The 18132-nt window shown below is 32.1% G+C and overlaps 1 protein-coding gene across 1 annotated transcript in view; it reads left to right on the top strand.

Moving 5' to 3' along the window:
* The window catches only part of LOC132713361 (uncharacterized), a 70897-nt gene that overhangs the window by 24487 nt on the left and 28278 nt on the right, over window positions 1-18132 (top strand). Inside the window, exons 3-4 of the mRNA XM_060695923.1 lie at window positions 951-1009; window positions 4568-4792. Of these exons, the coding sequence (XP_060551906.1) occupies window positions 951-1009; window positions 4568-4792 (284 nt within the window). The remainder of the gene's footprint in view (window positions 1-950; window positions 1010-4567; window positions 4793-18132) is intronic.

Genomic DNA, 18132 nt, shown 5'->3' with positions numbered 1-18132 from the left:
GGTATCAGGTGTCATTTTCTTGTGTTACATGCAGTTTCATGGAAGAAACCACTTAAAGTGTAATTTTTGTAAACATTTGGATGAAAAGGTCAGGAAACATGTCAAACATTTCATGTTTAATCTCTTGATTGAATGTGATTATAATTTGATTATTTATATACACAAAAGTCAACAAAATGTACAATACAGGTAAAGATGCCGCAGATATGATATCTCGGTTCCTGACAATACCGCACAAATATTTGGTCAGATATTGTCAGATACGGTCAAACACGGTGTTAGGGAACACAAATTATTATGACATTAAAAGCACGTAAGCTGTTTGTCTACAACACTTATGATAAATATTTCTGACCATATGTAATTTGTTTACACCCCAAACACAAAATAAACATAGTAAACAATGACCACCCCACAAGATAAGTACATTTAGGTAATCTTTACTTACAAATAACTTTCCAGTAAGGAATGTTGATCCGTCGTTGATCCTGTAATTAACTGATCAATATCATTTAAAATTGAAACACTGCATGTACATTGTAAAAGTAATTTTAAAAAGTTAATAATTATTATAACTATATCGATTGGCTGCATTATACCTTTAAAAAAAAATTCTTGTTTTTTATATGGTGCACATTTAAGTATAACTTAAATTGTCTGAAGAAATTTAATTCGTAACAGCAAACACAATATTTGAAAGATGGAGATAATCAGATTGTGCTGTTGTTTTAATTTCAACAGAAATTGTTTCAGGATTGAAATTTTAAAGACAAATGAATTGCTGTAGATTATTATAATTATAATTATAGATTGACATACTAACATTTTGCTTGTCATTTCTGCACAATCAGCTACTGCTAATAAAATCATTTTGTCAGTTTGCAAGAGAAATTTGAAAAAATTTTGGGATACATTCTTAGTTTAATAATATATGTATTTTTTACTTTCAGAAAAAAGAAGCTCATTTTCACTAAGCCGGGAATTTAAAACTGTGATCACGCCAATAGATGTAAGTACATCATACTAATTAGAGTATGAGTGGGTAGCAGTGGAAATATAGTTCTCTTCAGATTCAGGGATAGTGCGTTCGAAACTTTGCAGCTTAACTCAAAACTTTTCCTTCATGTTTAAAGAGCCAGTTAGTTAGTTTAAGTTTCAAACGTAAATTTTTTGTTGGTTTATTATCTCGTGTGCGCAACTTAATTATCTCGTTCCCACAAGTTAGTAACTCGTGCCCACACAACATAGTATTTTGGGCGCACCGCTTAATTATGGACTTGGCAACAAAATGGTATCTTGTGCGCACCACTTAATTTTCTCATCATCATGCCACAACTTAGTAATTCATGGCCATAACATAGTATCTTGTGCGCACGAGGTAAATAAAAATGCACAAATGTCACCATTGTGCCACTGTAATTTCTTGATGTAAGAGGATTTTTATTTTTATTCTACTTAAGATAACTGTTATTTGTTTGCATTTCAAATAGATCTCTGTTCCATTAAATGTCTACTAAAAACAACCTTTTTATCAACTTATGGGAAAACAAAGTCAAAACATTCCACTCAGATAGAATAACGACTGTCATCATAATGTTTGATTATTTTACTAAGTTTAGAAATCATTAAGACATGGACAGGTATAACTGTGTAAAAATACAGAGCTTTGACATCGAAAGTATTTCAAGTATTTAAACTGCACATAAAATTACCTCATTTTTTTAGTCAATTAATCGCTCTAGTGCTTAGTTAATTGTTACATTGATTAAAATACTTTTACGTAAAATACACGAGAATGATATCAGCTATAAATAATGTTGAACTGGGACTGAATTAATTGATAGGTTTTTTTTGTATAAATAGATTTTTCTCATGAATATAAATTACTTTTATCTTTGTTGATTGATGAATTGTATCAAAATTGATTTTATTTATATAGAATGTTTGTTTAAGCAAATTTTTCAAGATATCTACAACAATTATCTTGCCAACATATTTCGTAATAACTTTTAGCTAAATGTCAGTGTTTCGAAGAAAAAAGTCAAGCTTATAAATAAATATTCATAATTATTGCTGCATCATCGTGGTTGTCATTGTGCAAAAACTAAATGTAGCCCATTATTCAAATATTTATGAAACTTGGAAAACTTGTTTTTCTTCAGAAAAGGTGCAGTTGTTACACAAGGGGTAGAATTCTGAATGCTATATTTGTGGAGTTATGCCCCCTTTTAACTTAAATTTTTTGTCAAAAGTGGTTATTTTAATAGACAAGCATTAAGCTACAGTCTCACTTACATCCCGGCAGGCTTGGTAGACGTCCGGGGTGATCCGGGAACGATCGGGTACGACCGGGAACAACCGGGGTTCATCCGTACCTCTGCCGGCAACGTCCTGGATGATCTGGGATGATCCGGGAACATCCGGCATTCGACCCCGGATGGAATAAAATATTTAATATCACCGGGGTGGTCCGGGATGATCCGGGAAGGTATAGCTTTGCCGGCTTCATCCTTAGCTCTGCCGGGAACGATCGGGGTTATACCGGGAAAGCACCGTAGCTCTGCCGGCACAAACCGGGGATGATCCGGGGTATGATATAGCCGGTAGAGCTACGGTAGAGCCCCGGTCTATGCCGGCAGAGCCCCGGTAACTACAGGCAGAGCCCTGGAGGATAAAGGTAGAGCTACGGTTGATCCCGGTAGAGGCCCGGCAAAGCCCGGATCATTTCAAAAGAATAACGACAATTTGCGATGATTGCACTTGTTTGTATTAAAAGCCTTCCCACTTCCCTTCTATCCAGTATGGCATAAGGATTTTTTCAGAAAATCATCATGAATTACTATTCTGGAACAATACTGATATTATATTAAATAAAAATTATGTATCAATGTTATCATTTTCGGGCGTTTTCAATCCACCGGGGTTCTACCGGGGCTCTGCCTGGATCGTCCTGGGCTCTGCCGTGGCTCTGCCTGGATCGACCGGGGCTCTGCCTGGGTCAACCGGGGCTCTTCCGGCGTCATCCGGGAAAGACCGGGGAAGCACCCGACAGGCATGATCCGTAGCTTCACCTGGGCTCTGCCTGGATGATCCGGAGCGCATCCTGGGTGGTTAGTAGGGAACTACCGTAGTGCTGGCAGGGTAAGTGTGACCGCAACAATAATTTCATCCCGGATCGTCCCGGATCATCCCATAACTTACCGGGATTGTCCTGGGCTCTGCCGGGAATAAGTGAGACTGAGGCTTTAACACCACATGCAGTGTGGTTGTTTTTTCTTTTATAAAGGAGCAATAGTGAATTGGTTAAGGTTTCTGCCTCTCAGTCCAGGACTTTGTAGGTTTAACCCTTACTTAGTGGGGTTAAAGACTGTTTTCCCACATATGACACCACCTAAAACTGATTTATTTCTTTTAAAAATACCAGTACATTAAATGCATTAAATCAATATACCATCATTTTTGTTATTTCAATACTAACATATAATATTCAAATAAAAAAAATGTACTTTTAATAGTACAAATACATTAATGCCACCCTGGTATAAGGCCGTTTTGAGACCTTCACCCCAGCATTGCTATGATAACATGGTGGCAGTGATTGTATAATTATACAGATCATATTCCACTAAAAGGCCTGGCAATCTTTGATATTACATTTTATTTTCCTCAAACTAAATTCAGGATATATTTTGGACATTTTAATTTCTTTGGATTTGTTTGAAATATTTGCTTATTTATATTTAATTCTCTTGCCATACCTGAATTAACTTGTGAAATATTACAATTTATTTCAATATTGTACATTTTTTTGTAAGTTTATAGAGAATTTACCTGTATTTTTTAATTTATAAAGAAGTATATTTTAAAGCTACACTGTCCTTAAAACTTCTAGGCCAAGGGCAGATTGTCATAAAAATCTTATTATTTTGAATCACCAGACTGCATATGTAACAGTATTTGTCATTAATTATGTCTGAAAAATAGTTTTATAAAATATATAGTTTTGGTGAAAATTTAGCGGAAAGAAATTGCCGAAATACAGCAGTAAAAATGACATAACATACACTTAACTCCCGTCATCTGGTTATAAAATCAAGTTTCATTGTGATCAGGCAACTTTATGACGACTATTTTAAAGTAGATTAGAATTTTATTTTACTTAAATGCTTTTTACATACAATTGAAAAGGACTTATGAAATGTCAGCGGAATTCTTGCCTGGCAATTAAGAATTTATTACGATTCTTTACTATGACCATGCAAAAATTTTGTTGTAAGTTTGTAGTGAATAAATGACCTTCATAGGACTGATAATCTACAGGTCTTTGACAACTGCTTTTAGAAAGTCAAAATATTTAGGGGCAATTTTTAAAAAAAAAAATTTAGATTGCGTTTGGATAGGAGATACTGGCCAAATCTTAATATGCAAAACTATTTCCTACTATTAATAAGTGAAACACAGCTAAAAACCTTTATGACTGAATTTTTCTTGACTATATATGTACTTTTATATTGTTATACCTGTCATAGATATTTCCCAACATCTACAAAACTATTTGATGTTTTAGGTACGACAAGCCCTGGGAACTGCAATATACAAAGCTTTAGATTATGGTCTGAGTGAGTCGGAGGAGCCACACTTGAGTCCGGAACTTGAGGAGCTAATAGAGTTCCTCACTGATCACCCATTACCCACGGACGATGATGAAGGTATAGATATAGAGCGAGATTCCGACCAGGATATCGAAGATAGTCAGAATAGAGAACATTCAGAATTCCAGTACATCATTGATGTAAGTGCAGTACACGCAACACATCTGTAACAGTGTAGTACAGGGGTATTTAAGGGCCGCTTCCCAAAAGAAAAATTCTTTAAAATCATGCAGTTTTCCCTAAAAATTGAATTCACATCAAGATTTTTGTTCCCTTTTGCAAATCTAATTTCTCAGAGAAAAGTAAAATGTCATTGTTCCTGATATTCTACAGGAAAAATTTAGAAAATGTCAGAGTTAGCTAGATATATTGCCACGATCAATATAATAAATTTCTTTATAGTTCCTTTTATAACAGTGGCGCCTTTCTAAGAATGAATTAATGTGTTTATCGCATGATTATAATTTTGTGTTCCATGTTGGTAATGATTCCACTTGAACGTATAATGACTGTCATTCAGGTCAGAGGGAAATTTTTTATAAGGTCATGTATATTAGCTGCTAATGTTATGATATATTTTAGAGTGAACCTATTAGACTGTCACCGTCTTGTTTGAAATTTGAATCTTATCCTTAATTGTGTAGGTATAGAAAGTTAGGCTGGCCTTTTACATGAAATAACAAGATTATATTCATTATTCAAACACTTCTTTTTCGGTCAATTTTTTTCAGTGACCTAGCATAACCAAAAACAATAACGAAAAAACACACAAAAAAGCAACAACATAGAACAGGTGTTTCTTGTAATTTTAAGAAGGCTGTCATTTAGGCATTTTAATTGTTTGGGTTTTTTCTATGGGCTTAATACGGTAATTTTACTTCAGCTTTGCTAAATTTAGGTTAATTAACTGAATACTTTTGCTATGAATTTGTGAATGTCTTCTAATTATCGTAAATAATGGCCTTATAGGCACCAAAGATTAAACTGCTGCCCCACTCACTCCTCACAGCTACTGGGTCAAAAAATCTAAGCTTTACTACATATTTTATACACAATAATTATATAACATGAGATAAAATATGTTAGCTTAATACTACATATTTTAAACACATAACATAAGATAAAATATGTTAGGTTTACCACATATTTTAAACACATAACACAAGATATGTTAACTTTGCTACATATTTTAAACACATAACATAACATAATGTACAGGGTGTTTCATAATATGTGATTCACTTTTAATCAAATGTCTCGTTTATGTAAGAATGTCAGTAATAATGAAAAATGTACCATATTAGAGGGAAATGCTGTCCATTTATAAAAAAGCAGTTTTTTCCTTATTTAACCTACCAATAATATATTTTAGCTACGCTTGAAAACAGGGTCCATTTATAGCATAATTATACTCAAAATGACGTCCATTATGGCGTCGCACCATCTCTACACGTTTCATGAAGTTTTCCATCACATTATTGCACATGTCACTAGTAATCTTTCTTACTTCACATCTAATGGACTGTTTAAGCTGATCTGTTGTCTTTGGCTGCACTTTGTAGACTCTGTCCTTGTATACTTTACTACATATTTAAAACACATAACATAAAATAAAATATGTTAATAGCTTTACTAATTGCTAAATGTTGAGATTTGATAACACGAACATATAAAATTTATAGTTTGAGATAAAATATATTTTTGCATATTTTAACTTCATTCATGAAATTGAATTAATTAATAAAATACTGACAGGAAGAGAAAAAACCTGATTCAGGTATAATAAGTACCATCTCAGATGATGTGGGTTGCACAATAAAGGTACCCAGGTAGATATCTCAAGTTTCGGTGTTATAATCATTATTCTTCCGTTCTTATTTAAATGGGCCAACATTTTTGTCGTGGTTTGATACCAGTATTAGATTGTCAGCAAGATAATGTGGTAAATGATGATTCTTTCATAGATATATCATAACACAATGTTATATTAAACGTAATGTCGGGCAATTTTTCTTTTTTGTAATTATAATAAACCTGAGTTTTTAATTTTTACCCAGTAGAGCTAGAGATATATAATTAACATTTTTGTATTGACAGTTGTCTTGTATGTATAAAAGGCGATGGATCTTGTAGGTATTTGGTCCATTCTAAAGTTTTGTAATGGAATTCCACAAATCAAAAGTGCTGATAACAAAATATTTCATGATTAATATTCACTTGATCAGGCCAGACTGGAAAAATACTTGGTTTCTGAAACATAATATATAGATGCAAAATAATTTTTTTTTTTTATCAAATACCCATGCCGCTTTAGTACTGCATAATAATGGTTTTGCATGACTGTGTCTTATTTCGACACGACGTCATTTGCGTTAAACAAACATGTAAAGACACTCATTTGCGTTATACAAACATGTAAAGACACTATACTACAGGCACGTCAATGAAAAATTACTTTTTTAACTTAAAACAGTCTTTATTTTTGCTATGTGATATACATAGAACATTAAACATGATTGTGTACTAAGTTCATTTCTGAATTTATTGAACTGGTTGAATAAGATAATATCATGCTTGCCAGAGAGGCTGAGCCATAATATGATTGTATTCAACTTGAACCTACACTCATTCAATATATAATATCCTCTATATAAATAAATGATATTTTTCATTTTGTGTGTATATAGTTTTTGCTGTATATTTAAGTCATTTAAAAGTAATGGACAGTCATTAACTTAAACTTTAACCTTAAATATAAAAGAACCCACTGGAAACTCTAATCTCTAATACAAAAAAATTTACTTTGTGTGTCGGCATACATTTGTTTTTAAGTTAAAGTTAAGTTTTGAAATTCAGTAAATGGGGAATTTAGTAAGGCATCACACAGTATTAAGTTCAGTTCCCTAGAGTGTATGAGGTTTTTAAATTTTTATTTAGATTTGTTTATTATATTAGTTATGGCACCTTAGTGTTAAGTATTACAACAAAATAGTCCTGGAGTTTAGTGACATGAATCTTTATAAATAGTGCACATTAATGTATGCAATTTATAAAACTTGGTTAGGTCAATGAAAGGCTCTGACATTCACTGAAATGTTTTATTGCGTTAATGAAAACCAGGTTGAAAGGTTATTTGACTTTTAATGATGAAGATGTTTTTAATCAGGTGAAAATATCAAAGGAACACTCTTTAATCATGACATTCCATAGTTGTAGGGAGAAAAATTTAAGAGGGAGTAAATTGTAATTGCTGCAGGGTAGGCTTTGTTGACCTGATCAAAGGCTGTTTTGATCAGGAAGCTGAAATTGTTGTTGTTTAATTCACAGTTACAGTTTTATAAATTGTTCATCAGGCTTTAAAATAAATGGCAATTTTAATATATGTTATATTTGAATATATGTCATAATATCTGTGCAGTCAGACCCTTGGCTCTTTTAATTATATTCTGTTTGCTAACTTTTGTTATTGTATTATTGATGTCTGTTCAACTTTGAATTGTCTGTTCCAAAGTCAGAAGTCTTACTGACATTGTAAAGGTCATATGACAGTTTTCCAGCATAAGTGGTGAAAGGTAAGAGTCAATAAGATGCTCCACCAATAGGAATCTTAACCAAGATGCTCCACCAATAGGAATCTTAACCAATAAGATGCTCCACCAATAGGAATCTCTACCAATAAGATGCTCCACCAATAGGAATCTTAACCAAGATGCTCCACCAATAGAAATCTCCACCAAAAAGATGCTCCACCAATAGGAATCTCCACAAATCAGCAACCTCTACCAATAAGAAGATGCAGTGGAGAGTGCATGCTGACATTATAACCTTTAAAGTGTTGGCATGTCTTAAATTGAATTTAGAATTAACAGTCTGTTACGGCTAATTTTGATACAATATTTTGATAAAACTAATAATCATAATACATTATGTCTATTTTAAATATCATCAATATTTTGATATATATCAATTTGTTTTTTTTATAAGATTTGTAATTAAGTAATTTAAGTTAAATTTCACTGGGGCTTGCATTCCCAGATAAAGCAAAATGCAAATTTAACATCTTAATTTATGGAAATGTTTGGGTTTTTTTGCTTTTCAAAACCAGAAAGGTTCCGTTTTTTTATTGCACTGAAATATAGTTATTCACTATAGATTTATAGGTTTTGAAATCATTTTATAGACGTGTAACCAATTTCAAGTGTCAGAATATTTCATCTGAGGTTTCTTTATTGCCTTAATTTTAGCATTGTTGAGAAAGTAAAATCACTTACATATACAGTATATTATATTATATACAGACCTGCCTCATTGTATGATCAGTGACATGTGAAATTTTTAAAATGAAACAGCAAATTTTGCCCTTAACAATATTTCATTACATTTTTTACATTTTTTCTTGAACTCTAATTAAAGACAGTTCTAAGGAGTGAGGAACTGATTGTGTTATTAACTTAATAAAGTCTAATGAACAGAAAGGTTTGTTTAAAATGTTGAGTTAGTTTGAAACTTAAATAAACAGGTTTTTACCTTGTTTATGACTGAGGTTTTATATAATGCAATTAAATGCTTGACTGTAAAATGTTTACTTGAGACCTCCTTGTCTACTTGAGGCAGTCTTGACACTTGAGGCCATCTTGTTTACTTGAGGCCTTGTTTACTTGAGGTCTACCGTCTTCTTGTTTACTTGAGGCCATCTTGTTTACTTGAGGCCACATTGTTTACTTGAGGCCATCTTGTTTACTTGAGACCTTTTCATTTACTTGAGACCTTCTTGCAACTGTCTTGTTTACTTGAGGCCTTCTTGTCTCATCAGAGGCCATCTTGTAAATACTTGAGGCCAAATTCTTCCTTACTTAAAGACCTTCTTGTCTACATGAGGTTATTTTGTTTACTTGAGGCCATCTTGTTCATTTGAGGCCTTATTGTTTTCTTGAGGCCATCTTGTTTACCTGAGGCTGATAATCTTATTTACTTGAGACTATCTTGTTTACTTGATACCATCTTGTTTACTTGAGGCCTTCTTGTTTACTTTAGACCTGTTTAGTTTACTTGAGACCTTCTGGAGACCTTCTTGTTTACTTTAGGCCTTCTTGTTTACTTGAATTCTTCTTGTTTACTTGGGGTCATCTTGTTTACTTGAGACCTTTTTGTTTACTTGAGACCTTCTTGCGATCTACTTGTTTATTTGTTAGTGTCCTACTGAAATTTTAGAAATTAAGGAATTACTGTAGGTTTGTTTGTTCATGCAATCATATGTTGATGTGACGCACACAATGTGCACAGTGATCACTTGAACCGTCTGGATGTTGGACTAAAGCTATTAGCGTTTTATTATTAATTAACCAAACACTTGAAATTAATGCTATCATGAGAATGTGATTATTTTCTTTGAAACTATAAGTTTTTTATAAGCATTAAGGCAATTAATCTGTCAGTAACATGACTTTTTGTTTTTCATTTGAAAATTTGCTGACTCAGCAGTTTTATATGTAAGCAATGATAGTGGACAAATTTTGCCTTTATCAATGAAAGCACCAGAAAATGAAATATGGTAGCTGAATCAATATTCTGTTTGATGATTTATACCACTGACAATGTCAGCAGAATTATCTGTTCTATGTTGGCCAACAATATTTCCAAGAAAACGTACTCTCTATGGTTCTGTTATTGACAGATTCTAAGCGCTGATTATTGAGATTGCTTAACTTTATTCAATCATTCTTTTATTAACCTTTGTATGACAATAAAAGGCACTCTCAGTAATGATCATTTATTCATTTGAATTCTTTTTTTCTCTAGAATTACTATATATAGTATAAAAGATTTGGATATCTAAAAATAATATTTCTTCACCAAATTTGTTATTATAATAAGTATTGATTCTAGAATAGAACATCATTGATTCCATTGCAGCCATTACAAAGGAAATAGCTTGGACCTCTATTATATAATTATTATCCCCCGCCGATGGAATCGGGAGGGGGATATAGTTTTGGCGTTGTCCGTCCTTCCGTCCGTCCATCCGTCCGTCCGAATTTCGTTTCCGGAGTAGTTCTCTGCAACTACTGGCTGTAATTCAACGAAACTTTATGGGAATCATCAATATCAAGAGGAGATGCGAATATCATCGGCTTGTTCCGGTCAGATACTTTAACTCAGAGTTATGGCCCTTGATTAGTTATGTAGTATGCATATAGAGTAAAAATCGTTTCCGGACTACTTCTCTGCAACTACTGGCTGGAATTCAACGAAACTTTATGGGAACCTTCAATACCAAGAGGAGATGCGCATATCGTCGGCTTGTTCCAATCAGACCCTTTAACTCAGAGTTATGGCCCTTGATTAGTTATGTAGTATGCATATGGAGTAAAAATCGTTTCCGCACTACTTCTCTGCAACTACTGGCTGGAATTCAACCAAACTTTATGGGATACTAAGAGGAGATGTGCATATAGTCTCCTTGTTCCAGTCAGATACTTATAACTCAGATTTATGGCCCTTGATTAGTTATGTAGTTTGCATACATCTCATTGGCATTTCCAGATTTTACTATTTAACACAGAGTTATGGCTCTGTTATTGCCCTGAATATTTATCAAGTTCAAAGAATATTTCTGTTTATGCCATGATTAATATATAAATAAAGCCTTATGTCTTCAGTTGTTGTGTTAATAATAACCAGTACTCGGCAGGGGGTATAAATTCAACGAATTTGCTTGTTGTTTATATTACTTCAAATGATTGATTAATCCATATTTGTATGATTATTTTCAAGCTATTATTAGTTATATTTATTGACATGAGATTGATCTAGTTATGTCACACATTGCTTAGATGCCCATTTATTTGTCACTAAGAAAAAAAGCAATGATAATACAGTGTTGTGTTAATTGTAATTGAATTATAACTCAGTTTTGACATATTTCATAATTGATTTAGAAAAATAGATATAATTTCATTGAAAATCATAATCAATGTCAGAATTGTTAGAGACTTTATTATGATGATTGTCAGAGTGACCTTAGATTAGCATTTTACAATTGGCAATTTGATAATAAATCCGTTGTCCCAGTGACCCTAGGTATGCAATTGACAATTTGATAATAAATCTTTTACCCCAGTGACTCCAAGTTTACAATTGGCAATTTGATAATAAATCCGTTGTCCTTAAGTGACCCTAGGTTTACAATTGGCAATTTGATAATAAAATACGTTGTCCCAGTGACCCCAGGTATGCAATTGACAATTTGATAATATAAATTCATTGTCCCAGTGACCCCAGGTGTGCAATTGGCAATTTAATAATAAATCCATTATCCTTGTGACCCCTGGGGTTTATGATTGGCAATTTAATAATAAATCCATTGTCCCAGTGACCCTTAATTTTCAATTGGCAATTTGATAATAAATATATTGTCTCAGTGACACAAGGTTTACACGTGGCATTTTGATAACAAATCCATTGTCTACTGCATTTATCAAGATCTCGCCCTATATCTAACCTTAAGTAAGTATACTCACAGATTAAAAAAAAATATGAAAAAAAAACAATTGTGGTTGCAACTGCTGAGTAAGCATTTTTTTTGGCCATTGTAGATGTTGGCTGTAAAAATAAGATAATACTAAAGTTGTGTAATAGTTGTAATATATATAAAATTATTATTGACGATCGGTTGACTTAGAATTTGATGTATCAGTAAGAGGTAACTGGGGACATGAAATAATAACGTAAACATCAAGTGGCAGGCTAATAGACTTATTAAATATTCTGTAGCAAGCTTAAGCTGCTATGTAATGATTCTCTAGTGCCAAGAGGGTAATTGATTTCTTATGTTTCTTGGCATTATTTAAGCTATCATTAGATAGAATACAGAAGCTGGTTAATATGTATACAGAATCAATGGTTTATATATATATATATATATATATATAGTATAATACTGTAGACTAGTGTATGAATATGAGACTCGCTCATGAATATCTTGACCGCCTCCATGGTCGAGGGGTTAGAGTCGATGACTTCTAATCCAGTTACCTCTCTGGCGTGGGTTGGATCCCCGGGAGATGCTTTGGTAGTTTAGCGCCGAGGAAGGTAACTAATAAGTCTAGTACTGGTGTAACTCTCCAGGAATGATGGTTAGGAAACTACCCGCCTTATTATGACTGAAATACTGTTAGGAAAAGGCATAAAATGAAACAAACAAACATGAATATCTTGTTGGACACAGACTTCATGCTCTAACATTAAGAAGCAGATTAGTGAAAAAAAAATTGAAACACCAGTCTGTAATTTAAATTTTATAAACTCAAAAGTATTTGAATGATAGCTAAGAAGATGACGTACATTTTCTATCGGCAATCTGTTGTGCCACTGTGTTTGAATCCCACCAGCTCTTTCAAATGAAATGCCAGTCTGAAGTATATATATAATCCAGTTAGCATAATGTTATCTCAGGTTCATGCTATACAGTTCAGCTTCAGTGCCTGAAAGTATGCTTAACTGATGGAAGGGACAGTGAATCTTAGCACATGCAACCAGTGAATGCAGACTAAGATGAGTCCGCCGGCTCATCCATGCCCAATAATGCTCTGCTCTGTGTTGCTCTTGTGAGTACATATTTTGAAAAGTTCCCTCAAATATTGAATGGTTTTGTCCAGATGGAAAGTTTGGCAAGTCCATTTAAGGAAGTGCATGAAGGGGCATGGCTGTAAACTGTGAGTTAAACCCTCTAGCTATAATTCTGGTCTGTACTGGCAGCCGGTGTAAGATCCTAATATAATACGATATTCTTTGTTGGCTTAAATCGAGTATATTTTTGAATTAAAAGTATGCATATTAACTTACTTCAAATAGCCGGACAAATTCATCAAGAGCACAAAATTAATACAGCAGACGAACTGTAATAAATTAAGGTAAAATCTCATAATCATTAAAGATGAATGTTTTTGAAGATGATGAATGGGTGTAAAAAGTTAATTTTATACTTGCTTTTATATGATTTACATTGACAAATACTCCAGACAGTTACCATGGTGCATAAATAAATGTGAGAAATAGTGAGAAAGTCTGCACAATTTATGTAAATTATGTGGGTATAATTGATGGACCAGCAAAAATGCAGTTGAAAAAATATGACTAGATTTCCGTTTCTTGACAATGAAGTTGGCAGCTCTTAATGATAATAAATGGTATAATGTAAGGTGTTAAATTAAAAAAAAGTTTTTATCTGTCTGAAAGGGTTTCTTAATGTCATATTTAAACATTGGTTATATAATACTTGCATAAAACAATTATAATACTATTATGCAATTATACATGTATTATTATGTATATCAGACTTATATAGAAATTGCCTAAATCTATTTTTACTATGTATTTTTAGTCTTAATTTAGCTAGAGAAACAACTGGTAGCTACTCCCAACTAATTTCAAATATCAAAACTGAGTCACAATGAAAAAAAAGTCGACAAAATTTTAAATTTCAAATCATTTTACATAAAAAGTTGAAATTGAAATTTTAGCTGAATTGATCTAAAGATTTCATTTGTAACTTAAAATTGTCTGATATTAAGTTGTCATTAGGTGCAAAACTGTCAGCTTATTACTTTAAAGTTTATTTATTATAATTAAGGGCTTTATTATATGTTTTCGTGCATTTATCATTGTATATTTTCTGTTAAATTTGTCATGTTAGATAGATAAATGTTATGTGGTTTATTCATACATAAGCTTTTAATATACCTTGTGAAATAATCAATTGCATTTTCTCATGATATTTATGCTTATCAAGTTCATTTTATTGCTCAGTTTAAAATGAATACAAAATTATTTATTTTTAATATACATGTTTTTTGTTATGTGTTTATGATTTGTTAAACCTTTAAATTTCAAAACTTATTGATCATAAGGATTTGCTTTACAAGGAAATAAGTTAATATAAACTAGTTACATATAATAGATAAGAAAAATCAAATGTTTTCATTAGCTTTAGAAATAATCCTGCTTGTAAAAAAGTAGTACCTATGTTCTGTCTAGTACAGATATATAAATCTAATAATATAATATGACAGACCATATATACTGTATGTCACCTTTGTGCAGTAATGGGTTAAGTCCTTCTAACTCTTATAGGACTAATGACCAGTTATTGCACTAAGGTGACAAATAGTCTTATAGATTGAACTGCAGGATTAACACCTCTGATAATCCTTTTAATATTTCTTTGTATGGAAATAACAGTTTTAATTGTTGATTTTTGCTGTTTGATTTATTAAATGTACTTAGTTTCGAAAAATAAAAAATATTATATATGAAACAGTGTGTCAACCAACGCAAAACAAAGGGGCGTACATAGCCGCTAGGTTAAGGTTGTTGACTTCAAACCACTTGCCCCTCACTGCTGTGGGTTCGAATGCCGACAGGGACTTTGGATTCTTTCATGTGAGGAAGATGATCCAGCTAGCTTACGAAATGTTGGTGGTTCTACTCAGGTTCCCGTTTGTGCCTGAAATATTATGCAGTGCGGGCACCTGAGGTCTTCCTCCACCAGTAAAGCTGGAATGTCGCCAAAAGACTTATACTGTGTCGGTGTGACGTAAAACCCAATCAAACCAAAAACAAACAAACAACGCAAAACAATAAGAAATAAAAATGAAAAAAGAAGAGCATAAATTATCATTATAAGCTAACTGACAAACTGCATGTCAGAGTTGTGTAATAAAGATATGGGGATATTTATATACTCTATAGGCATGTTTTCTTGATCATGGGAACTACCATGTTTTAGGTTCAGATAAATAAATGTTCATTGATTTAATATTATATCATTCTCCTGCAAGGGTTGTTAGATCGTTCCGTAAGAGTTTTTGAAGCCTATTTATTCTTGGACTATAATTAAAACTAGTTGCCCTTTGACAAATTTAAAATAAGACCCAAATTTTCCCCTTTTCTGGTTAATTTTTTTTCAGAAAATTTTTTGTAATTTGCTATTTATAAAAATTAAATGTTTTGGAATGTTTAAAAATTTAAAAGTCCAAAAGGGGCCTTTACTTTAAATTAAAAATTTTTTTTCATAAATAGTTTTAAGATTTTCAAAAAAATACCCCCAAATTTTAAGGGGAAATTTTTTGCCAATTTTTTTTCAATAAGAAAATTTTATCTAAAATATGGGGGAGCACTTTGAATACTGATTTTCAAGAAGTTGTCAACCCTCCAAAATTGGGAACTTTTCAAATCTCAAAAATTTTTTTCAAGTCCATAGCCAAAAAAAAAAAACTAATTTAACATATCTAAAATTCATCATCTTGTAAAGTATAATAGTAAATATGTAGTCTTATAAAAGTTGAGATTATATTAATTATACTGTAATTATAACATTTTGTAAATTGAGAGCTAAATTAATCTCACTTTAGTTGCTATCATTTTCCTTTTTTTATGTGCAGGATCTCACGAGTTACTTCCCTTTGTTGTCACAGACTAAAAAAGTCAAGATTTAAACATTTTTTTATTGGTTTTTGTGTGCAATCTTACATTTATTTGTTACTTTACAGACTTGATCTTATCAAATTAATCCAATTTAAGTTTTGAATGACCGTAGAAATTTGAATGTACGTAAAAATAACAAGTCTATTAGACCTTCTTTGTGAATTTCTTATTTCTGATGATTGTAGATTTGATAAAATTACATTATAACTTTGATACCAGTACATCTTTTTTCCTGTCCCTGACCTAGATAAAAATATTTTAGTTTGAAAAGAAAGTTGAAATTATATATTTCGATTTAATGTTAGCCTTACGTGATTTCATTAAATTTGAATTATTTACTTAATAAAAAACATGTTTATAAGTTTGTAGAGCCTTGTAATAATATCAAATAACATAAATATCTCGAAACCTGAGTGATTTTCAAGATTTTTTTGCGTGTGATTATAATTTATTTATATATAGAAACAAGTCAAACGAAAACAATTTGAATTACTCATGCCAATTCTTTGAATGAAACAAATACAGTTTTAGTTTGCATGACATGGAAGTAAAAAAATTTTTGTCTAGATATTTTTATTGTTTTTTTCCAGTTGTTTATTGTTTGTTATATTTAACTAAACCATCCTAGTTAAATTATTGACTGATTGTGATGGAAATTGTATTCTTAATAGTTAATACCTTAATAGACTATTAAGTGCTTTTTGCAATATTTGTTTTAGGTGGATCATTAAGGCTTAATAAGTAGTTTATATATGAAATTTCTATCAATTGATCACAGTTGAACCTTTTTGGCTAATCAGAGACACTGGAATTATTACAATATTGTACTGATTGTTCTTTATTTATTCCATTTTCAAGCCTCATTTTGTATAAGTATATAATTAATTATTTTCTAAAAGTATGGTTTCACATTGATATTTTTTCCATTACTCTTTTCACCCCCTCTTTTTATCTCCTATTAAGGTAGGAAGAAATTTTCTTCAGTACTCCTTTCACCCCCTCTATACCTCCTATTTAGGTTATGTTCATTCTCCTCTATACCTCCTAAGGAAGAAAGACATTTCTTCAGTTCTCCTTTCACACCCTTTTCTAATAGTCTCCTAAGGTAGAAAGAAATTTTCTTCAGTACAAAAATCTCTCACCCCCTTTTCTATACCTCTTAAGGTAGAAAGAAATTTTCATCATTACTCCTTTCACCCCCTCCTCTATATGTCCAAATAACTCATCCTTCAGTCTCTACCTTTGTATTTGAATTACAATGTATATCAAAATATTCCACCTCTGTCTCTACCTTAATCTAGAACTCCCACCTCACCTTACAATATACCTTTTCTACATTTAACTCTTTGCCTCCATTTGGCTACCACCTGTTTCTCTACCTTATCTCACTAAATCTACCTCTTAACCTAATTTTCTCTTATATCTCTGTACATTCTCAGTTCTTCTCTTTCTCAGTCTGTCTACCTCTTTCTCTCTACCTGATATCTCTACCAGATCTCTTAACCTCCACCTTTATCTCTCTATTTCTTGTTACTTTTCCTCCTCATTCTAAATAATTACTATCTCTTTTTCTTCACCTCTATCTCTCTATTTCTCTTCTCTTCCTTTATCTCACTATCTCTTTTTCTCTACCTCTATCTCTGTACCTCTATCTGACTTAACCTCATTTTCTCTACCTTCTCTAATACCTTCTCAATGAGGAAAAAGTACGAGTCACACCTCATTATTTGAATTTCTTCACCTTATAATCTACAGCTCTTAAGCTGGCAGGGTATTATTGTAAGCGTGAATCATAATTTACATGAAATTATTACAATTTATTTTTTTGTGTGTGTGCAATTTTAAAATAAATATTTGTTTATGCACGAAAGAATGCACATTCTCATCAGTGTTTGTGGTTGGTATATTATTATACCAAAATTGTATTTAATGGCCTCTTCAGTTTTAAATTACTCAGTTCTTCACATTATTTTCCACCCACTTATAAAAGATTTTG

This window comes from Ruditapes philippinarum, unplaced genomic scaffold, assembly GCF_026571515.1.
Source record: "Ruditapes philippinarum isolate M1 unplaced genomic scaffold, ASM2657151v2 ctg1770_1_1_1_1, whole genome shotgun sequence".
In the NCBI taxonomy this organism is placed as follows: domain Eukaryota; kingdom Metazoa; phylum Mollusca; class Bivalvia; order Venerida; family Veneridae; genus Ruditapes; species Ruditapes philippinarum.
The sequence above is the reverse complement of the archived record's forward strand: the minus strand, read 5'-3'. Positions and strand labels throughout refer to the sequence as shown.